The sequence below is a fragment of the Orcinus orca genome, chromosome 4, assembly GCF_937001465.1.
Source record: "Orcinus orca chromosome 4, mOrcOrc1.1, whole genome shotgun sequence".
Taxonomy (NCBI): Eukaryota; Metazoa; Chordata; class Mammalia; order Artiodactyla; family Delphinidae; genus Orcinus; species Orcinus orca.
Window position 1 is genome coordinate 153,748,345 of NC_064562.1, and position 21,953 is coordinate 153,770,297.

The 21,953-nt window shown below is 54.5% G+C and overlaps 1 protein-coding gene, 1 long non-coding RNA gene and 1 other non-coding gene across 10 annotated transcripts in view; 1 reads left to right on the plus strand and 2 right to left on the minus strand.

Annotated features, from left to right (window-relative positions):
• NSD2 (nuclear receptor binding SET domain protein 2) overlaps positions 1-21,953 on the minus strand; it is a 76,511-nt gene that overhangs the window by 5,580 nt on the left and 48,978 nt on the right. For 6 of the 8 annotated variants that reach the window (XM_049709430.1, XM_049709433.1, XM_049709432.1 and 3 more), the window contains 10 exons: positions 12,014-12,145; positions 11,736-11,859; positions 11,059-11,259; positions 10,104-10,283; positions 9,573-9,729; positions 9,236-9,441; positions 8,188-8,291; positions 6,578-6,847; positions 5,609-5,725; positions 76-217 (listed from right to left, as the gene is read on the minus strand). In XM_049709430.1, coding sequence (XP_049565387.1) covers positions 76-217; positions 5,609-5,725; positions 6,578-6,847; positions 8,188-8,291; positions 9,236-9,441; positions 9,573-9,729; positions 10,104-10,283; positions 11,059-11,259; positions 11,736-11,859; positions 12,014-12,145 — 1,633 coding nt within the window. Of the gene's footprint in view, positions 1-75; positions 218-5,558; positions 5,726-6,577; positions 6,848-8,187; positions 8,292-9,235; positions 9,442-9,572; positions 9,730-10,103; positions 10,284-11,058; positions 11,260-11,735; positions 11,860-12,013; positions 12,146-13,907; positions 19,615-21,953 lie in introns of those variants that run through there. The other 2 variants (XM_049709435.1, XM_049709436.1) reach the window with 2 other exon arrangements.
• Positions 217-21,527, plus strand: LOC125964300 (uncharacterized). Its single transcript, XR_007477194.1, has 2 exons — positions 217-4,940; positions 16,173-21,527. It is a non-coding gene; the product is annotated as an uncharacterized LOC125964300 (long non-coding RNA).
• On the minus strand, positions 324-450 carry LOC117199598 (small Cajal body-specific RNA 23). Its single transcript, XR_004480872.1, has one exon. It is a non-coding gene; the product is annotated as a small Cajal body-specific RNA 23 (non-coding RNA).

The window sequence follows — 21,953 nt, forward strand, 5'->3', positions numbered from 1 at the left end:
ACACAGCATCGGACAAGGGCCCTCCACCTGCCCGCTCGGCTGGGAGCCCCACGGGGAGCCCCGGAGGCACGGTACCTGCAGGAATGTCACACACGGCAAACAGGCCCACGCGCGTGTCACCGTTCACTGTCCACTTGAGGGTCTCGCAGTTGGGCTGGCAGCTGTGATTCATGAACCGGGAGTAGTTTCCTTTGGGGCCGGCGTCGATTATACGGTCCTGTAAGGCACAACTCAAGTTTCAAGCAGCATCTACACACGTGGGCAACTCTCAGCCATCACGTTCTCATTCAAAGGGAATCATCACCGTCGTGCTGGACACCTGGTGTTGCACTGAGAACCGTGGTCTCCCAGGTCCACTCAGATGGGACACCCCCAAACCAGTCCTGTTTCTCTTGCTCACGGAGGGCAGGCAGGTCACACCACACGGAGGGACCGAGCGCTGGTGAGCGGGGGACAGTGAGCCGAGCTCCCCGACGTCGGACGGCAAGTGAGGGAGCCGGACACCAACAGCCTGACAGAGGACAGGACTGACCGCTTACGACACAAACCAGCCAGCAAGTCGAGACAGCCCAGCGGTGGAGGAAACAAGGAGAACGTCCTGAGGCCGTGAGGCCACGCTGGCTGATGGGAGGGGGGCCAACCCCTGCGGCAGAAGCAGTCTTGAGACGCACCCGGGCAAAAGCGATGAGGGTCCCGCCTTCATGCTCCCGGGACTCGACCCCCCGAAAGGCAAGCGCCTCTGTGTACACGGAGATGTACTCCTACTGTGGCAAAACCCAGACGATGCACTCGCCCGGCATCAGGGAGCGGTGACCTCGCCTTCCTCACCCTAAGGGTCTCTCATCGACCGCGCGACTGCAAGGGACAGGAGAAAGACATACCGGAGGCGGGAGGGCACTTAAAACTAGGCCACAAAAAGCATCACGGTCACGCGGTAACGCCACACGGGGTCTGTGAGTGGGGGACAGGACGTGTGCACAGGCACCCCAGGAGCGTGGCATCGAGACGCCTGCCAGGCCCCCCTGCCCTGGACGGGCGGCCCCGGGCGGGGGCCTCAGCCACACGCTCACACCCGGACGCTAGCTGCTCCTCTGAAGGTGGACACATCTCAGAAGCGCGTGCTCCTGCCTCACTGAAAGGAACCGCCGAACCTGCTCTGAGCAGCTGCCTCGGCTCCTCAGGGCCGGGATGCTGGTGCCCAGCCGTCCTCTACTGATGAACCTGCCGCTGCTTCCCGTTTCCGCTGTCCCACCGCTGCGGCCACGGGCACTCCGCACGGCTGCTTCTCTTTGTAGTTGGTGCTAAGTCCATGCTGATTCTCTGCCTAGGGCCTCTCGCTCCAAGACGTGGATCCTCACTTGGCTGTCTCCTGTGCCTCCCTGAATTGTGGCTCTGGGGGGTGGCTGCGCTGTTATTTGGGGCACACCCTGCAGGATGTATCCTGGTCCCTGGCGGCGCTCTTGACGTTAAAAGGCCTTCCTCTGTCTCACTGAGTGCGCTGGGGCCCAAATTTTGCCTTGTCTGAGAACAATTCTTTTTTAATTTGACTCCACCTGACACACTTTTGTGCACAATTTTATTTTCAACTTTCAGGATCCCTCTGTTTCTTAGATACAGCAGAGAAACAGGCTTCGCTTTATGAACCAATCTGGAAATCTTTTAATAGATGAGTTAATCCAACTCCCTTTTACAAATATGACTCACATGTTGGGCACAATTCTATCAATCTAATTTGCTTGTTTATTTGGGTTTTAAGCCTTTTGCTATGAAGTAATGGGGTTTTTTAATTACTGATTTTCCTGTTATGTTGGGAACTTTATTTTCCCTGCTGGCTGTCCTTTATCGAGGGCATCTTTGCCTGCATACGGCGCCCGCAACCTCCTCTTGCAGTGGTCTCCCCTGACCCACCTCCATCCTTACAACCCAGTTTTCCGCGGCATCCTTACCTTGATACTTAAAAATGCTGAAAGCTACTCCTACTTGTCTTATCAGCCTGACGCTCAGGCATCAGCATCAGAGGTGAGTTTACCTCACTCTCTGGCCTCCCCTGTTGCTGTCGGGAGTCACAGTTCGGCACAAGTTCCCGATACCTGTACCACCACCAGTCGCTTTGCGGGGGTCGCCTAGAACCCATCCTTCAGCAGCTTCCCCCAAAGGACCGGTGCCCTCAGCTCCCGTGTCCACACCTGTCACTCTGACATCTACGTCTACAGAACCAGTCGGCTGGAGAGAAAGTCTCCAGTTCACTCTTTCCTTGAAAACCTTATCAGTGCTCCTCTGTGCTCAGGCGCTGGATTCTGCCACGAGAAGCCTCGAGACGGCCTCACTGTCTTCCCCTTACAAGGAACTCAGTTTTTTGGCCAAGCTGGCCAAAGGGTTCCTTGCTATGTCCAGTAACTTTAATGAGGTATTTACCACGTCGACCACTTTGGATGGACTGCCCCTGAAACACAGGGTATTCCTTCAATACCTAGACTCCCGTCACGCAGAGAGACCCTCCGCGGCCTGTCCCCCGGCCACGCTTTCTTTCTAACCTTCCTCTCTTTCCGCCGTGCCCTGTCCATCCTGCGTCTGCTCAGGTGCCGCTCCAGGGGTTTAAGCTTCAGAGATGCTCTGGCTGCGGCTCGTTTCACTCTCAGTCTCCGAGTTCGAGGTCCAGCTCAGCTTGCTAAGTGGCCGTCTCTAACCCCTTGTGCTTCAGAAGTGCACGCCGACTGCTGGGGCACGATGTCCCCAGCTCTGGCCGCGTCTCCCCAGCCGCAGGGAGGTTCTGCTGCTCTTTGTTGACAGATCCTCTCGAAACGTGCTGGGGCTCCTGGAGCAGCGCTGGCTGCATTCTGGGTGCCCTGTCTCTGGGCTCCCCGCTCTGTGGCCACCTGATGGCCCACAGCTCCCCAGGCTCTAGAGCCTTAGGCCCCCTCTCTGCCTCACAGAAAGCTGCCGTACTTTGGAAGACGGTCCTTCCGAGGCCTGTCACCACAGGTCCCCACCCACCCCTCTTTCTCTGAGGCCCCCTTCTGAGACCGCTGGATATACGTCTACTAGTTCATCCTCTTGTGCGACTGTCAGCAGTGAGGAGGCGAGTCGGGACCGCTCAGTTCTGCTGGGAGCAGGCACCTCGGGGGCGGGGGGGGCCTAGAGGCGTCAACTCTGCAGCACCTCAGCCTCCGAGTCCCCTGCTCTCAGACAGCGTCTTCCGTCTGCTCGTGGGTGACGAGGTCCTTAGTTTCACTGAAGATGTACTTGGTGTATCTTTTTGTTGCTGCTTTGGAATTGAGCACCGCCATCTTCTACCAAGATCCTACGTATAGATTTTTTAATTTCATTTTTATAGATTAAGGGGTTTTTTGGCAGCGCCTTGTGGGATCTTAGTTCCTCGACCAGGGATCGAACTAGGGCCCTGGGCAATGAGAGCTGAGTCCTAACCATGGGACTGCCAGGGAGGTCCCTACCTCGTGTTTTCTGATTACTATCTTTTCTCCTTTTTTCCTCCCTCCTCCCTCACTTTCTATTGACGGGCACTTTTCTTCATGCACTTTCCCACTCTCTCACAAGGCGGAAGTTACACTCTCCATTTCTACTCATTCAGTCACTTCCTACGTACGCCTGACAAAGCACGAGTCAGTGGAGCCTCCCCTCCATCCACAGCAAACACGCAGCTCCCACTGGCCTCGCCTCTCTTCTGACGCCCTCTGTGGCGCCATCCCGGCCCCGCTGCCCCGCATTCACCAGCACTCGGCACCTGTGACAGCCACACCCGCACGCGCGCCACCTCTTGTCCACCATCCTTCTCGCACCTCACACGTAACTTCTGAAGCCCCTGAAGAACCTCCTTTACTATCTCCTCCGCCACGTGACGCTGATGGTCAGCTCGCTTGGTCCCGGCCCGGAGGGTGCGAGGTGCAGGGCCAAGGGGTTTTCTCCCTGAGGAGTAGAAGTGTCCCTGGTTTCCATAATACTAGGAGGAGGCTGACCATCCGACTGTCGTTCCCTGGAACACGCTCCGTCTTTTTTTTCTCGGTTGTCTTTTTCTTTTGTTTTGGCTGCACTGTGCGACTTGTAAGACCTCAGTTCCTCGACCAGGGATCGAAGCTGGGCCCTCAGCTGTGGAGGCGCCGGGTCCTAACCACTGGGCCCCCGGGGAGTCCCTCTGTTGCCCTTCATCCTTGTGGTGTGCGGCGTCTCACAGGCGTTTTGTTTAAGCAGCACGCCTACGTATGGATTTCTAACAGCATGCCTAGGTATGGGTTTATTTTTATCTGTCCTGCCCAAAACTTGTTCAGCTTCAGCCATGGAATGATCCGTGTCACAGAGGTTCCATAAATTCTTTCTCCGTCCCGCCTCTCCCCCAGGTCTCCCTTCCGTCTTCCTTCTGGAACATCTACTGAGCGTCTGTCTTCCCGTCTCTCGGCCTCTTTCTCCAGCCTCATCGCTCCATGTTCCCGTGCCGCCCAGACGGATTCGCAGAAGCTCCTTCTGCTGCAGTCACTTCCCTGCTGCGGTCTAACTTTTCTTAACCCGTCCACTGGGTTACTTTCAATGACTATATGTTAACTCCCAGTTTTAACTGTTGGTTCACATCTGCCTGATTCATCCCTCAGTGTCTTGTTCCCGTGTCTCTAAACCTCCTTTTATGGCTTTAACCATCTGTAACGTGTTGATTTAATCCTTTCTTTCAGATTTAATCTCACCCCTCAGATTCTCACCGACGCTGAGCCTTCTATGTGAGGTCTGCTCGCGGAGGTCCTGCTCTGTTGCGCTTGTACCGTGTAGGGAGGTGCGGCTTCTTTTACTCTTGCAGGAAATGGATGAGGGATGCATTGTTTCAACGTCTCATGCGTCGTGGAATTTATCTCGGCTTCAGCCAGGTGCCCTCGGTGAATCATCATTTCAAGGACTAATTTGTATGTTAAGTGACAACCTGGCATTTTCCACAACATGTAAGTAGTTCAAACTTAGACGCCTAAACACAGGAAGGCATAGGCCTAGGGTTCCCATTTCTAATCAAATAACCCCCCTCACCGCCACCACCCAAAAATGAGGGCGGATGGCAGAGGGTACATAAACTCGCCACCTCCTGGGGTTGTGTCTCCTTGGAGCGACCAGAAGGGGCCTGTCAGCTGGGCACCCAGTGTCCCGGACGTGCCCGTTCTTCTCCACCCGCACGTGCTGACAAATCGTCTTACCCACCTGCTGAGAACGCTGACAAATGTTCACAAACCTGGGCTTCAGACACCTAACAAGCAGCCCAGAAGACCACTATGTACCTGGAAGGATGTGCAATTCCCCTAACCATGCTCTTCTCTGACCCTGGGAAAGACTGTACAGTGTACCCGTCACGCATCAGAGGGACACGTGACGCTCCAGGAAGTCCCACGCCGAGAGCCGGTCACCCTGGCCCTCAGGCGGTGGCCAGAAGACACTGCGCTTAAGGAGACAAGCACAGGTGCCTGAAACACACCTACGCAGACGACGTGACAGCGTCACCTGGTGTGCAGTCCGACGCCGCAGGAAGCCCCGTGCGGACAGACACGGGCCCTGAGGACGCAGCGCGTTACCTTGTCTATGGTGAGCAACAGACACGGGCCCTGAGGACGCAGCACGTTACCTTGTCTATGGTGAGCATGTAGAAGTGGGTGATGTCGTTCTCGTGTGCGCGTCGGATCCTTGCCATGCACTCCTCCTCGTCGATGAGCTCCCCCACGTACTCATTCACAAACTCTCCCTGGAAACCAGAAGAGTGCGCTGCTGATGACCAACGGCCCGGCCGCGCCTCAGCACTGGGGCCCAGAGCCCACGCCAGGAGCAGGCGTCGGGCAGGGGGCTCGCCAGGTCCCTGGACGTTACGGCCAAGTCGGGCAATTCTACGCCTGTCTCGTGGAGGCTGTCACTGAAGCCTGTACCTGAGCCTTCTTCTGGAAGCAGCAACACGCTAACCCTTGCTTCCCAGCACTCCCGTGTCTTGGGGGCGCTTGTAACCGTCAGCCCCCAGCTCCCACAGAAGCCTCCCTCACCGCTCGACCTCCCCAGCAGAGACAGAGCAGGCGTGGAAACACTCCCACAAGCTCTCCTGCCGGAGCCTGGATGAACCAGCCGGCAAGGCAGGTGCAGGAACAGGGCTGCTGGGATCAGCCGAGCGCAGTCCCGGGTCTGAGGCTGCCGCGCTCGCTCGCTGCAACAAGCACGCATCCCGCCATCCAGCCCGCAAGCGGAGACAGGCTGTGCGTGGTCCCTGTCACCTTCCGACAACCTGGTCCCACACTGTCCCAGGACGGCCCCCACGGGAGCTGCGTCCACGACGCTCTGCTTGGCGACCCTCCTGGCTGCCCTTCTAAGCAAACCTTTCCCTTCCCCACGGCAGCCGTCAGAGTTCTGACTGAGGGCACGTTTCAAGGAATTTAAGGGTTTCACTCTGATAGATATCTTTCATGGAATGTTTTACAATCCTCAGTTGTAACAACTCAAAAACCGTTTTCGAAATACTGTCCTCACATGAGTGCAAGAGCACCACGGGCAAAGCCAAGTCCGAGGAAGCAGCGAGCGAGCCCTGGGGACGGACACGCGCGCGCACACACACCTTCCTGATGTCCCTCTTGGCCACCAGGCCCCAGCCTTTGCCGTCCGTCTTGATGATCTTGGTCTCGGGGTACTGGCGCTTGGTGAAGCACTGGTTCTGGCAGGACTCGCCCGCGGGGCACACCTGCGGGTGGCACTCGAACATCAGCATGCGGTTCAGACACTCCGAGTCGGAGCCGCAGGGGTTCTCGTCGGTGGGCTTGCAGTTGCACTTGGGGATCTCGGAGATGTCCGCCGTGTGGATCTGCACTTTCCCGTAAGGCTTGTTCACCTGCAGGCGAGAGCCGGCGCCTCAGCCCACTCGCCCCCGAGTGCTTCCAGAGTCCCGGCTGCCGCGCCTGCCCCACCCACCCAAGCCTCCCGGCGGCCTTTCAGACTCAGGCCAAGTGGGGACACGGCCGGGAGGCAGGCAGAGGCGGGCCCAGCCCTGCCCTGGGAGCTTCGCGAGGTGGGCTGCAGGGCAGTCCCCCCAACACCCCGTGCTGGCTCATCTTAGCACTGTGTTCTTCGTTCATCCGAGAGCCAGGCCGTGGTCGGAGGAGAGAGAACCGTGTGAGACCGCTCAGTGATGCGGGGCACCCAGCCAACACCACGAGACCTGATCCCCTCGCAGACCCCCTCACCCAGCACACAGAGGCGCCCAAGGAGGCGGGCACACGGCGGCCCCGCCCTCGTCAACGCACAGCTCCTTGTTAAGAAACCAGAGCAAACGATAAAGCAGCAGCGAGAATTGAAAAGAAACTAAAGCAGAGATGAGCAGCTCCGGGGAAACCGTGGTGAGAGACGCCCTATTCCCCCCTGGGGGAGAGACTGCAGTGATGCCAGCGCGTTGGGGGAAAATCTGGAATAGGCCTCAGGAGTCCCAGTTTCATGCTCTCTGACCCAGTAATTGCATGGCTGGGAACTCATCCCAAAGACAAGACTAAACACACATTAGTAGAGGGAATGCTTCCTTCACACAGACATTGACTGCAGTCCAGATTTTAGGAGCAAAGACTGAGCCCCTGAGCTGCCAGAAGTTGGCCAGCACGCGTCGAGAGGCCGCGGGGCCCCGGGCAACAGGGTGCGGGTGCACTGGCTTGCCAAGCGTGGTCGGCTGCGGGGCTCCAGGCCCACGCACTGGGGAACACGGCCCCTGCCCTCCCTCCTGCGCTCCCCACACCCCGAGGCGGAAGGGCGCTCTATCAGGGGCTCCGGCCGCGCACTGGCCTGGGGGGGCCACCGCTCCTCTGAGCCTGTCTGCGGCACTTGGTGACGGCGTACGTGGTCTGGGAGGTCGGCCTGTCCCTCTGCCCCTCCTGCCTCAGGCAGCCTGGCCAGGACTGTAGTTCTAGCCCCCGCTGACCAGCAGGCTGAGCCTCACCCGGAGGCAAAGCAGAGACCGCCTGGGCAGAGACCCCTGCCCACACCCCGTGCCCCCGTGTGGCAAAGGACACGCCGGGTGGCGACGGCATCTTCTCCCCGCCTAGGACGCCTCGTGCAGCTGTCCTGGGCACAGACCCTCGCTTGTGGCCAGCCTCCTGGCCGCCGAGCCCAGCCTGGGGAGGAAGAGTCCGCGGGCCTGAAAGCGACTCACCCCCACCCCCGCCCCAGCGCCGCCAGGATGGTCACCTTGATGTGCTTGTAGGGTGGGGGCCTGCGCGCGCTCTCCTGCGTTTCTCGGGCTTCCCTTTGAAGCTTGATTTCACGGAAACGAGCTTCGGCTTCTTGCAGTGCTAAAAAGTCAACAATGTGTGAGTGAAAGATTTTAGCAAATCAACACATCCGCCCTTTACGCTCTGCATTTTAACGGTTTAGTCTAAACTTCCATCTCACTGCTAAGTGTTGTCTGCGGTTTCCTTAAGACCAGAGGTGGGCCGCACGGCATCCACACAGACGGGAGCTCGGGGACGCCTGCTGGCTAGAGAACCCGGGGGCAGCTCGGTGGGGCCTCTCGGCGAGGGAGCGCGGCGCGTCCGCCCTCCGCACCTGCCAGCCGACCCTAAGCCCCCACACGCGTCCACGTCCGGCAACCTCCCTTTTGTAACAATCCTTGAGAAAGCTGAGGGGTCAGCTGTGCGGAGGCCCCAGGCGAGCAGAGGGCCCGCGGCCACCTCCCCGGAGGGGGCAAGGGCACAGGCCCCACTTCCCCACCGTCCTCACTTGCCGCCCGTCCCGTCCCCTCTGGTCAACCGAGCGAGACCTGCGTGCCGTCTTCTCTGTCCCCACCCAGGCTGTGGAGTTGGGGGCAGGGCGTCCTGTTGACCTGCCCACACCTGCCCCTCCGGGCACCTGAGTGTCTGCTCATGGGCAAAGGGAGCCCGCAAGCCGGTGCACAAGGCCCGGACCGCAGGCCAGTTTCCTGCACGCCGCCATCTCACGTAAAGGCAAGCGGTAAGGGATTCCTGGAAATTAGTACGCAGATAATTTCTTAAAAATAGCTTTAATGCGTGTTAGTGAAAGTCACCACAGACCAATGTTAGAAAAGTCATTAAACAGTACCTCTTACCCTCTGCTTCGACAAACCAGTCTACAGACCTACTTTTTTCTAACGTAAAGTACAGCCGGAATGCTGAGTCCAGCGTTTTCTACAGAAGTCAAACATTTGGAAGCAGAAATGAGGACTGGCAAGGGCACCCGAGCGCGCTGTCTCCGACCACCTGGGAACCAGCCTCCGTACCGTTTTTGAAGACTCTTCCGATCCCGCTGACCCCCTGGTAGCGGCTGCCCCGGTCCCCCTCCATGTACGGGAACACTCGCGCCTGATGCGTCCAGTAATAATCTTTAGACCCAAAGAAAAACACAGGGAATTCTCCAATCTCGTGCTTCATTTTCTGAATATTTGGGGGAACATTTTTGGGATGGCAAACTTCTGCCGGCCACCATCTATTATAAATATTAAAAACAGGATTCACAGACTCTTCAGAGAGAGTGACAGTAATTTCAATGCGTTAAGTTCTGTAAAGTAAAAGAAGACATTTGAACAAGGAAAGAGGGGCAGGCGCCTCCTCCCACACCTGTAGTTCCCCAGCTTCACCCAGATGATGTCCTGGAAGTGCAGCTTCTTCCCGGCCCTGCAGTCGTTGCAGAACCAGCTGCCGTCGGGCATCTCGATGTTCAGGCAGTCGGGGTGGAAGGCCGCCGGGCAGGACTCACAGCACAGCAGGCTTCCCCCTGCACAGAGGGTGCCGTTTAGCCCCCCCCCCCCCACCGCCCGGCTCAGCCCCGCGGCCTTCCCAGTCTACAGCTCTTACCCTCTGACCCTCAGACAGTAGCTTAAAGAGTCACCTGCACGTTAACACAAAGCACGTTTTGTTTTCACCACTAACGTCCCACAAGCCTGTGAAACGGTCACAGTTAACTCAGAGCTCCCACGTATGCGACTCTACATGTGCAAGCACGGGGCGGCGGCAGGAGGGTGGAGAGCCAAGGCCCGAAAGGCGCTGCAGCCGGGCCCACCCTCGGCCCTGGGAGCCAGGAGGAGCAGCGCCCTGACCGTCCAGATGGACCCGATGGGAGCGCAGGGCCGGCCGCAGGGGGCTCCTCACCTTTGGAGCACACGAAGCACCAGCTCACGTTGACATGGGCGTGATGCCTCTTGCCCTTCCGGGCAGTGAAGTGGTTCGTGCAGATGACGCTGTTGGACGCGATCACCGAGCATCCCGCCGCCAGACACGCGTCCCCACCATGGTAGGCGACCGGGCATCGGACACACCGCATCATTTTACCTGGAGAAGGGGAGACACCCCAGAGCCCAAGGCACTGAGCAGAGCACCCCAAGGAACCAAGCCTCCACAGGTGTGCAGGGCTGCTGCGGAAATACACTGGAAGCAGTTGATGAACAAAATAACTAGAGTGGGAGGGTAAGGATATTTATTAGACGTCATGAAAACACATTTCCTTAAGGCGACGGTGCTTCTAAACGATGTCAGAAAACCGTTAGGCATTTAAAACGCTGTTTTCTAAAATGAGGTCAACCAGGGTTTCTCGGGGGCCCGCGGGGCCGTCCTGTGCATGGGACGGTGTTTAGCAGCACCCCGGCCTCTACCCGCTGGGCGCCAGCAGATACCCCGCAGCATCTCCAGACACGGCCGTGTGTCCCCTGGAGGGCCGGCTGAGAACCGCTGGCGTCAGGAAGCAGAGGTAACCCGCCACCCCCAATCCCACAGACCTAACGTGACATAACGTAGACGTGACTGGATTTTAAAATATTTTTCTCGCACGTGAAGGACCATTAAAGCCAGAACAAACAGAATCCATCAAAATGGCTCAAAGGCCTCCCGCTCCTAAAGCCAGGGATCTTTAAGACGACACTTAGGGCAGGAAGGAAGGAGACTATCAAGAAAGACCCTAACCCCACCCCGTGCGGAGTCAGTGACAGGAGAACCACCAACTGTTCCTCCAAATCCACATCCGGGGGGACAAGCCTGACAGCCCCTGCCTGCCCTCTACGCGCCTAGGACCGGGTCAAACCGGCACGGAGGCTCTCGCTCGTGTCTGTACCTTTCGACGGCCTTGGGTTCGAGGGGTTGGAAGCATGGCAGCTCAGGCAGCTGTGCAGAGGGCAGCGGAAGCCCCGGCTCTCGAACACCGTCAGCGGGAACTTGCGCACGCAGGCCTCGTGGTAGAACTTCCCACACTGTGACACGACGCAGCGCTTGACGTCGGTCTTGCTCTCCTTACACACGAAACACGAGTGAATCCCTGACGGGGTCGGAGGGGCGGAGAGAGGGGCACAGAACAGGACCTGAGCTGCAGCTCCTCGTGGCTGGAGCACCGGCTCCTCCTTCAACCCCGCCGGGATCTGAGCCCCGGCTCTGCCGCAGGGACAGGCTCGTCTGACCAGGCGGCCCAGGCAGGGCGCGTCCTCAAACGAGCGAGGAGCTCTGGGGAAGGGGCTCCTCCCAAGAAAGGCTCCCACCCTCCCTCCGAGGGCAGCAGACCAACTGCAGAGGTGCCCCACGGCCGGCCCCGGGGGCTCCCGGGAAGGCTCCGGGTGTCCTCCCGACACGGCACCAGTTGTGAAGAGTCCGGCCAGGGGACGGGAGGTGGACAGTGACCTCAGCCGAGAGCCGGAGCACACGGCGGGGCGGGGCGGGGCACGGAGGGACGGGGCGGGGCACGGAGGGACGGGGCGGGGCACGGAGAGACGGGGCGGGACGGGGCGGGGCGGGACGTACCTGAGGTGCACTCGCTGCACGTGAACCTCCCCTCCGGCCTCCGGGAGAGGCCCAGGCAGGCCAGGTGGAAGGCGCCGCAGCAGGGGCCCTCGCACAGCACCAGGCTGCCTGGCTTCTCGCACAGCTGCAGGCAACAGGGGCGCGAGACCAGGTGTGAGAAACAAAACTCCACACGATCCCCCGACCCCCAGGGCTCTGGGGCCCCGGCTGAGGGGTGGGAGGAGGGCCGACGAGGCCGGGCTCCCCGACCGGCTGCTCAGAGGCCGCCCGCCCCTCACCTGACACACGTGCTCCTTCTTGGCGGTCACTCCTCGTTCAGACCTTTTAGACGAGACGGACACTTCGGTCTGGGTTTCGTCCGCACTCTCGTCTGGGGACTCCGGGGGCTCGTCTCCGGGGCCATCCGAGACCTGGGAGGAAAGAGGCGGACGACAGTTCACAGTGGCCGCCAGCAGCCCCGCCAGCTCCCCTCACACGCGGCCACCACTGGTGTCCGTGACAACACACTTGCCGATACGCTGTGTACAAATTCGGAAACGGGCTCCAACCCGGTTGATTTTTGGTACACGATGTGCGCAAGGGGCACAAGGCTTAACAGCCTCTCCCCATTCCTTAAAGGTGAAGTAACTTCTATGAAAGCCCAATTTGGTCTAGTAGGTGACCTAAGACGGGCTTGGGGACCCAGAATCTTGGCTTTTCTTACCCGATCTGCTAAAGGTTCAACTGCCTAAGGGAAGGGAAACAAGTTAACCTCCAACACGCTTTTGTGTCAAGTGCAGGCCTTGGTGGCGCGATCGTGTCACTCCGACCGTGGTCAGACGGTCGGCGACCCGGGACGCGCGTGCTCACCGAGGTCAGGAGCCGGTCTTCCAGACTCATCGCACCCGTAACTGACCGCCCGCCCGTTCGCCTCCCCCCACGGGGACAGGTGGGGAGGGGGCACACGCTGCCGCCTGTGCCCACGGCAGTCCGCGCGACAGGCGGAGAGACGGGGACTCGGAGCAAATGCGGTGACTCACGGGCCGTGTTCCGTCCGTCTCGCCTTCATTTACCAGCGATGAGTGAGGCCGGGCTACAGCCTCCCCTCATCACTGTACACGGCTTTTTCCCTCACTTGACCAGCAATAGCAAATCTTTAAATAGAAATCAATAAATCTTTAGTCAGAAAACTTTCTCATATATAAAATTCAGGTTTGTTTAAAGCCTAAAAACACATTTGGTATTTATCTGATGTTTATCAAATAAATGTTGAAAACTGAATTTTTCAACAGAGCAAACGTATAAGCTGCATTTCCTGCACACCTCAGTAATCACAGCAACCAGTAAGTATGATCTAGGCTTGCTGGTTGCCGGTGAACACAAAGCTAGAAATGGAATCGGGCCACACTGTTTTTTAAAAAAAAAAAAAAACACCAAAAACAAAAGGAACCCCAGCAGGCCATTGACCCAATTCCGTAGCCTCAGCAGTGAAATGTTCCCAGATTTACCTCCCTGAAATTACAGGGAGCAGCAGAAGGAAAAGCCCTGATAAAACAAAGGGGTTTTTGCTGACTCAGAACCTGGTGTTAAAGTGGGCTGACTTTTTTGAGGGATGTGTTGGCTGACTTGGCACCGGTGGCAGGGTGACGGGTGTGTGGGCCACCATGCCAGCCTGGATGCTCTCCTAGGCTTGACAGCGTGAACAGCACTAAAGCACAGGTCTCAGCCCGCTGCCGCGAGGCTGCCCAGTGGAGCCCTCCCCTACGGCTCACCTCCTAACCCTCCACACTGACACCCGAAAGAAGGCAGTAAACTGGAAGAATGCTCTGAGTTCAAACCCCAATTCAACGTGTCCGTCAGATGCAGGGTCACAGATGGGGGCGAGCACCTGAGGCAAGTCTGTAGCAGGTGCTGGGGCAGCCGGGCACTGGGAAGGGCAGCAGCCCCGCTGGCCCTGGTCCCACTAGGCCGCCTGAGAACCGAGGCCCAAAGAAAGGGCCTTCACGTGGGCTCCAGGGAAGAGCCCGGTGCCCGACCCACCAACCCAGGTTCTTCCCTCAATGTGGCTGCAACAAATTTAAAAGCTAAAAAAAAAAAAAGAAAAAAAAAGAAAAAGAAAAAAAAAAAAAAAAGGAAAAAAGAGAAAGAAAAAATGCACGGAGAGAAAGACAGAAAACACAGACCAGTCCTGGGTCAAAGGAAGGAACAGCACCTTTTATTTAAGATTTACAGAAAAAGTGAGCACGTTTCCACTTGGAGATATTTCCTAAATTAACAAAGTCTGGTTTGAGGAAATAAACACTGAATACATATTTTGAATGGAAGTATAAATGTTCACGACACACACGAGGCGCATGTCCTGATGGGTCTAAGATACACACACAGCATCAGACCTTACAACAGCACAGTCCGTGACGGGCGCGGGAGGGTCCAGCTTCCATCCCACCGCACCCCTTCCCCGCGACTCAGCGGACCCCTAGCACGCGGCCGGCCGGGGGTCTGAGGGCAGAGCGGGCGGGCACCTGGCTCCGGCTGCAGGCTCCACCTCCACGTGCACCAGGGGCCGGTACTTACTCGGAGATGCGTTTGTGAAAGCGACACATTCACCTGCACGGTCCCAACACAGTCCCAAATCTCAGGCTACGACCTCTACGGTCTATTCCATATCCAATAGGATGCATTCGGAAAGAGAAAAACGCAGTGACTGAGTGGACGGACGCGGACTGCCGGGCACTTCCCGCCGCGCCCGAATCCACCAGAGCCATGCCTGCGGCTGCTCGACCAGCAGCTTAGCTCCTGACTTTCCAGTTTCCTCCAGTCTGAAAATACTCTACTCTACTCAGTATGTGACAGCACGGAACTGCCCGTTTGCCTCAGAAATACATTCCTCTACGGGCAGAGAATGCGGTCTCCGTGATCATTACAGGGATTTTTCAGGATGATTATTAACGAACATAATGTAACCTAGTGAACACATTTAAACCGACTTCGAGAAGCGACTCGTGCGCATCCCAGGCAGGTCCCTCCCTGCCGGGGCTGGAGAGCAGTCCCCTACGCCTCGGACAGAGTTACAGTGAGGTTCAAATCTTTTAACAAAACACATCCCTTCACAAGTTGAACACTACATCATTTTTAAAATACAATTACAGACCTTGAACAACAGATATTTCTATAAACCAACATTACTTTTATGTTTAAGTTACGCTTTTGTAAAGGAAGAAACAGATAACTAGAAGTGTGTTCACATAGGATTTTGGATTGACAAATGATACGAATCCTGTGCCCAGGAGATTTAATGAGCTTAAAGTCAAAAGACTAATCTCAAACAGGTCTTCCAAGTTAATATCACAGTGAAATATTAGGGTGGGATTAAAGTAATTTGTAAATTAGTCATTCATCACCTGAAATACTACAATTCAAACAAAAGTTATTGAACTTGTATTAAAGCAACCCCTCTAGATGACACAGCTCGACCCTTCCTAGCTGCCCCTAAAGTCCAGGTCTGAGTCATGGGAACACACCCTGGCACTATCCTTACACCCACCTTCTAACCAGGCAGCTCCTGTGAGAACCGACAGCCCCAGGAGGTGACAGTGAGAACCACGTGGTGACCAGGCAGGCCGTGGGGCTGCTGTTCCAGACGCAAGGCCAGCCCTCGTCACAGATAAAATGAGTCTCTAAAATGTCCTATCAACCCAACATTGTCCCAACTGTGTCCCCAGCGGGGGCTGTCCCACAGAGAGTGGGCTAGAGAGGGGAGCTGGGGAGGGGCCAGCGCTGAGCGACCCACCCCACCCCCACTGATGGGCCGGGCTGCCCTCCCCAGCCTCAGCCGTTTCTGGAAGGTGCAATATGCCCCAGACGGTTAGCACATGCTTCGAAACACATGCCAAAGAATTATATGCAAAACCCCAACACCTACATTCAGGCCAGAAAACACTGTAGCCATGGATCTACCAGGTAACCAGGTAGCTACAAAGGCATCTCACAAGATGAGGCCTGTCTGGTTCCTGAACAGACACTGAGCAGGCGGGAGGGCCCCCCAGGGTGTCCTCGCTGGTGGAAATGCCCAAAGTGAGTGGCCCCTGACCCTGGCAGTACAAGCAACAAGATGGAGGGATGCAAGGCATGTGTTTGTTACCTGCAAAGGACACCCAACTTCCCATCACTGGCAAGCAAATCAGCACTAATTTCTAATATTCTAGGTAAAACAGCAAAAACAGTACTTAAAAGGATGAAAATCAATTTCACTGACCAAAAATCCTAAAATATACAGGAGTCAGCATATTTCTTAAAAAAAAAAAAAAAAGGAAAGCCAATCATAGATTTGAGAGCATTTTGAGAAACCTTTTCTAATAAGATAGTGATATTTCGGTTCTTTCAGCAGAAGACTGTAATTTAGATTCATAATCTAAAAGATAAAACTGAGTCCTCAACAACTACTACTTCTGTTCACAGGTTTCTAAAAGCCGAGGTGGTGAAGCTATTGATTTTAAAGCAGAAATGCTAGTTCCACACTAAGTCAAGACCGCTCTCACACGTCCACATACAAACGACCAGCTGTGACCAGAACAACCTTCAACGTGAACTAACACCTGAAAGGAGCAGAGGAGCTTCAGAAAGGAGCTGAGTCAGAAACAACCAAATGGAAAAGGGATCGGGCACACTTGCCGAAGTCACAGTGACTGTCCTCCCCAGCTCCCCTTTCAGACAGGAGTCCCTCCTGGGCCGGGGCTGGGGGGGTGCCTTCTTGCCCACCTGGGGCCGCACGAGGCCTCGCCCAAGCCAGCCAAGAGTCACCCTCCAGGCAAGCACTGCTCCTTCTACTGGACTCATCAAATGGACAGAGGACGCTCCTTTATATAAAACACTTACACTGCTACTGAAATGATGAACAAAATCTCAGCTCTTCATCTGCCACAGTGGGCCCAATGTCCAGGCTTTTGGTGGAGAACCCTAATTTTAAGCCCACACCTGGGCACCTTTTATGTTTTCGGAAGTGGATGCTAATTTACAGTCTGGCTTTTCGTTAGAACATTTCTAAGACAGACTCAATAGGTATGAGAGTAACCCCCAGTCTGGCCACGCTCACACAACCCAGACCTAACCCTGGGGGAGCAGACCAGGGCCCAGGAGACCGAGAGGGGCGGCAAACCTCGCCTTTCCGCTGTCCTCTCCTCCGGTGTATTCAGCTGCTCCCGTCCCCTACCACGGCAACCTCTTGAAATGGCCAACCCCCCCCCGCCCCCGCCGTCCCACTCCCCGGCCCTGAGCACTCCACTTGAAACGTTCCTGTGGTTCTGCGTGGACTTCCCATGAAAACCACGGCATCAAGCACAGCTAACGCTGGGACGGGGACCTCAGAGAGACCACCCGGGAGCAGGCTAACCCTCACACACTCACACACGGCAAAAACCCACCCTTTTGCCTTACGTTTCTGAAACTCTGCTTCCTTGTGAAACTTCACTTAGGTTTCTTGTCGGTTTTTAGGAATATCCTCTTTAAAATAGTGAGGTTACTTTCAGTTGGGAGGTATAAATGTGCGAGATGCTAAAGAGAGGGCTGAGAGGCAGCCACCTAAGTCCCCCACAGCTGAAGACTCTGGGAAAGGTGCACAAGGAGACAGGAGTCCGGGGCGGCAGTGGGAGCAGCTCTACCCAACACGGCACGGGCCCAGGGGGGCCGCTCCAGTACCGCGGGCTACCTTCATCTCTGGAACAGCTACCATCTCAGCTTCTGTACACTCAGACTAGTGTCCGCCTGTGGCCTCCCGTTTTGTTCCAGAGGCCCTCCTCGCAGCCACCTCCCCACCAGGCCCAAGCGTGGCACGTGGAAGGAGCGGTCACGGCAGTGACTCTGTGCATGATATAGCCAGTCACCTCAACAACTGTCAGCTCAAATGACCAAAGACCAGGGTGAATCAGCGTTACTTTGACCTTAGGAAATGAAGACATTCCGCGCTAAACAGCAGCGTAATGAATCTGTACTCCTGCAGACAAACTACTGCCTGACCCTAAGCTCTTTCAAAGCAGGAGCCCCTTCCACTCCCCTCCTTCGGGAAGCTGTGGGCAGGCCCTCTCGGGAACTCTGCCCCCCACCAGCGCTCCTCAGCGAGACCACAACAATGCTGACTACATCTGCCTCTGCCTGCTGGGCACCTTCCCGCCTGCCTTGGGATGAGCTCCCCCCCAACCAGCGCTGAGACACACTGCGTCGCCCCCTCCCCCTCTCCTGCACTCACCCCTATTTACTCAGCTGAGGCTAAGTCTACGCTGCTCCTGTGGACACAGCATCGAGTCATCCCCATCAAAAAGGAAGGCGCCCCTTTCTCTGCTGGCTCCTAACCCACCCATCACGTGTCGGTCGCTGGCTGGCTACCAACTCAAAATCCATCATGCCATAATTTCAAACAAGTCTCTTAATCCTGACTGTCAAAGGCCTTCCAGGCTCGAGTCTTTACTTTGGGTAATGGCTTCTTGAACTAGGGTCATTTTTACACCACCGTTCTTCCACATTTTAAAATTTAGTGACTGGTTCTCTGAGAACCCTCATCAGTCCCGAGCTCCTCCACGTCCCTTAGGGACAGCGTGACTGAGGCCGTCCTGGAGGCCCCGTGTCCACGGAGTCTGAGCAGAGTCGCGCCCCCAGCCACAGTCCAGTACCCGGAAGCATCAGTCAAGCCCAGCATGTGCCGCTTCTAGGGTTACTTTATCCCCACGCGCACAGTGCAGTCAAGAGGATTGCTTTTCATGCCGAAGCAAAATTTATACTTTTGGATAAAAATGGAATGATGGTGATTTTATTATTTTTATTGTTATAACCATTATTGTCACAATAGCGAACCACTAAGTCCTTGCAAGGCGCCAGGCACCCCAAGTGTTTTACATGCGTTACACTACTTAATGGTTTAGAACACAAGTATTAGTGAGAAACTCTCATTAAAGGAAAAACACACCTGAAGAGTCCACTCGGAATGAACCGAGTGCTACCGGCCTGGTAACGTGAAGAGCCCTCCCGCCTCTATGACCTGAAGGGCACGGAGGCCTTTCCTCACCATGCAAACATGCGGACACCCTGGGGCACACCAGGTGGTCACCCAAGATTGAGACATTTAATATAATGGCTCATGTTCTACAAAAGCAACCAATGAAGAGGTTGGTGTAAATAACCTGATTATAGGACCCCCCCCAGATAAGGGTTATTGAATCAAAAGAGTTAAATGGTTCACAATGATACTGTAAATGACATTTTTTTCCTACAAATTTACTATAGCTAGTGTCATAGTAAAACTGTTTAGTAAAAAAAGACAGAATCAAAAGTCTTCCTGCCTTTTATGTTGGAAATTAGTTCACTATCTACAGGATTGAATACATTCCATTAGCAATGAGAACAGTCAACGAGGACTCTTTTTAATGTGTGCTGTTTGTTCATTTTTGAAGGTACAGGTGCTGACATTTTTTTCAATAAAAATTCAGTTAAGTTATGAACTAGAGGAGAAAAACGACCTCTAACAGGATGAACCTCTTCAGTGTGCTGTCCTTGTCACACGCCCAGGACAGCCCCTGATCGAGGGCATCCTTTCAACTTGAAATCTACATTGACCACTGGAATATGAATGTGTTTCTGTTATGAGATGAATGTGATTGGTTAAATGGCCTTGATTAGGTATCTTACCTTGGTCTTAAAATTTGTTATCTGTTTTCTTCATTGTATGTGTTATTAATACCAGTAAAAACAGATTATCACACATCTTCCATAACTGATTGTGAAAGGAATGCCACTGAGTGTGCACGATGACACGCCGCCTGCAGCAGACATCTTGGAAAATTACATCATTTTAAGTGCAGTACAGAGCAGCTGAGTTCAAATCCAACTTGGCTGGTGTGGGCTCCCATAAAAGCTGTTACCAGTAAAGGCGAAAAAAATAAGAATTTGCTCTACTAAGGGAATAAGAAATGAAATTACAAAACACTTAAATCACATTAATTACTTCCCAGGCCTTTGTCATGCAAGTGTGTGATTTTAATCTGTCCTCCTCATTAGGGGATGCAGTACTACTATGGAATAACTATTCTAATGTAAGGTTTTATTGATCACATATACCTTGTGTGAGAGGAATTTAGACCACAACATGACCTAAAATGTCTTGAAACACCAACCCTATGAAAATTCCTTATTTTAATCAATGGTGTTGAAAGGAGAGAATATAAACATGCAAAGGGCATGTGACTCACCCCGAATAAGGGGCCAGTCTGAACCCTGCACACAGCAGCCCCATGGTCGCCCAGTGCCCACCAGAACCGGACCTAGCGGCTTCTAGAATGTTTCTTTACAACACTGCGCTTTGTCTCTCGTGCTAAAAGGCACTTAGCCTGGCAGACGTCGTAAATGTGCACTGTAGTTCAGTAGTGTTAACACAGAAACAGACAAGCCTTCTTGTTCACCTAAAGCGGTTTTAATAAAAATGAACTCTAATGTGAGATTTATATAAACTGCACAAAAGTGGCCTGATAGAAAAAGCCTAGTAACTTAAATGTTTTTATGTAAGGAACAGAATGCACACTATAGACTCTATGTACCACCTTCAAGATGCAAAATGGTGTATGATTTTAATGTATTTAATATAAATGTATTTAATAATCTACTTCTGAAGTTCTAAAGAATTAAAAATCAATTAAGCCTAATGATTGTAAAATGCTTCATCTAAGTCTTCCCAAGTTCAGAACAAATGTCTAAGCCAGGAAGATGAAACTCATCCTGGTCAAAACCAATGTCAGACCGTCAGGTGTGTCTGACAAACATGTTTCACCCTCTAGCCGCCATCCTGGCCCCGCAGTGAGCTGCTCTAGATCCACGCCTCTAACCCACACGACTCACGACCAGGAACAACAGACAAGATCCCAGCGGCCTCAGTGTTTTTCTTTTGATGGTATCTGACAGCAGTGGAAGTAAAAACTCCACCAAATACGTGGGCCAAAATATGATGCCAGAAAAACTCATTAAAAAGTGTTTTAAACAAACTGCCTTAAGGGACAGGGTCTATGGAACTGAAGCTTTTAGTATTCCTCTTTAGAACTGCAGACCACCTTTTATTTAACTTTTTAGGATACTAATCTGAACTTGGACAAGAAAACTAGGAAAAACGTTTTGTATAGAATTTGCCTTTTCATGTCTCAGTAAGCTCCCAGGAGCTCAGCGAATTCTTCCTGTGTTGTCTTGACCGTGCCCAAATGTAAGAAATGTTCAGTTACCTACACCCACTAAGACTGGCCGAGAGCGCCACCCCACACCGCCCCGAGGCCCCTGCACGCCTGCGAGAGCAGAAGCCCACCCCCGAAGGCCCGGCCCCCTCTAATGGGCATAAGCAGCTGATGCTGAGAGAGCAGGGGACACCCCGTCCCCACCATGGACCACAGTGGAGACCACATCAGAAGTGCCGCCTTCTGACCCACTCCCTGCCTCACTACCCTGTTCCGAAAAAGCCCAAGGTGAGCATCTCTTCACAGATAGTCTAAAAACAGGACTCACGTCTACAATGAGAAGAAGAATCACAGGGAACAAAATAACAAGAAATTAAGACTCGACAACAAGCTCCTTGGGTAGTCTCTACAGCTGGGAATCCCAGACTCCCTCTGGACAAAAAAGGGCCATACCTACATTCTGAGGCTGCTTTTCATTTTGTTTTTATTAACGGCAAAGACTTCAGATTTGATGATGCTCTAGATGTCATGATACAGTGAAGTGTGAGAGCCTCAAACAGCTACAATTTCACTAGCGGATACTTTCCGAGTCCAGAAAAGAGAAGTCACATTACCACGGCAGTCCTGACTCACCTCGACACTCAGGGACCTAAAAACATGCCAGAATTTAAAGGACCAAAGCTGTGGACCCAAAGTCACGGAAGGCACAAGGCACGTGCACAGCGTGTGGGCCCCGCCATCCCGCTGCGTGAGCACACCAGCCCCGCGGGCAGCCCCGCTCACGCTGTCAGGTTAGGACCGGGTGAAAAATCACAGAACCAACATCTTGAAGACAGATTTCAAGCACAATTAAAAGCATCAATACTGAAGTACAGCCACGTACATTTACGCATACACCGTGTGTGTGTGTATTTCTCTCTGAAACAGACACGGCTCAGAGCACCTAACCTCCCTGCGTCTGTGGAGAACACCCGTGTCACGCTGATTAAGCCTGCCCTTTATCACACTCCAGTGTGGGTGGCTAAGCGGCCTCTGTGTG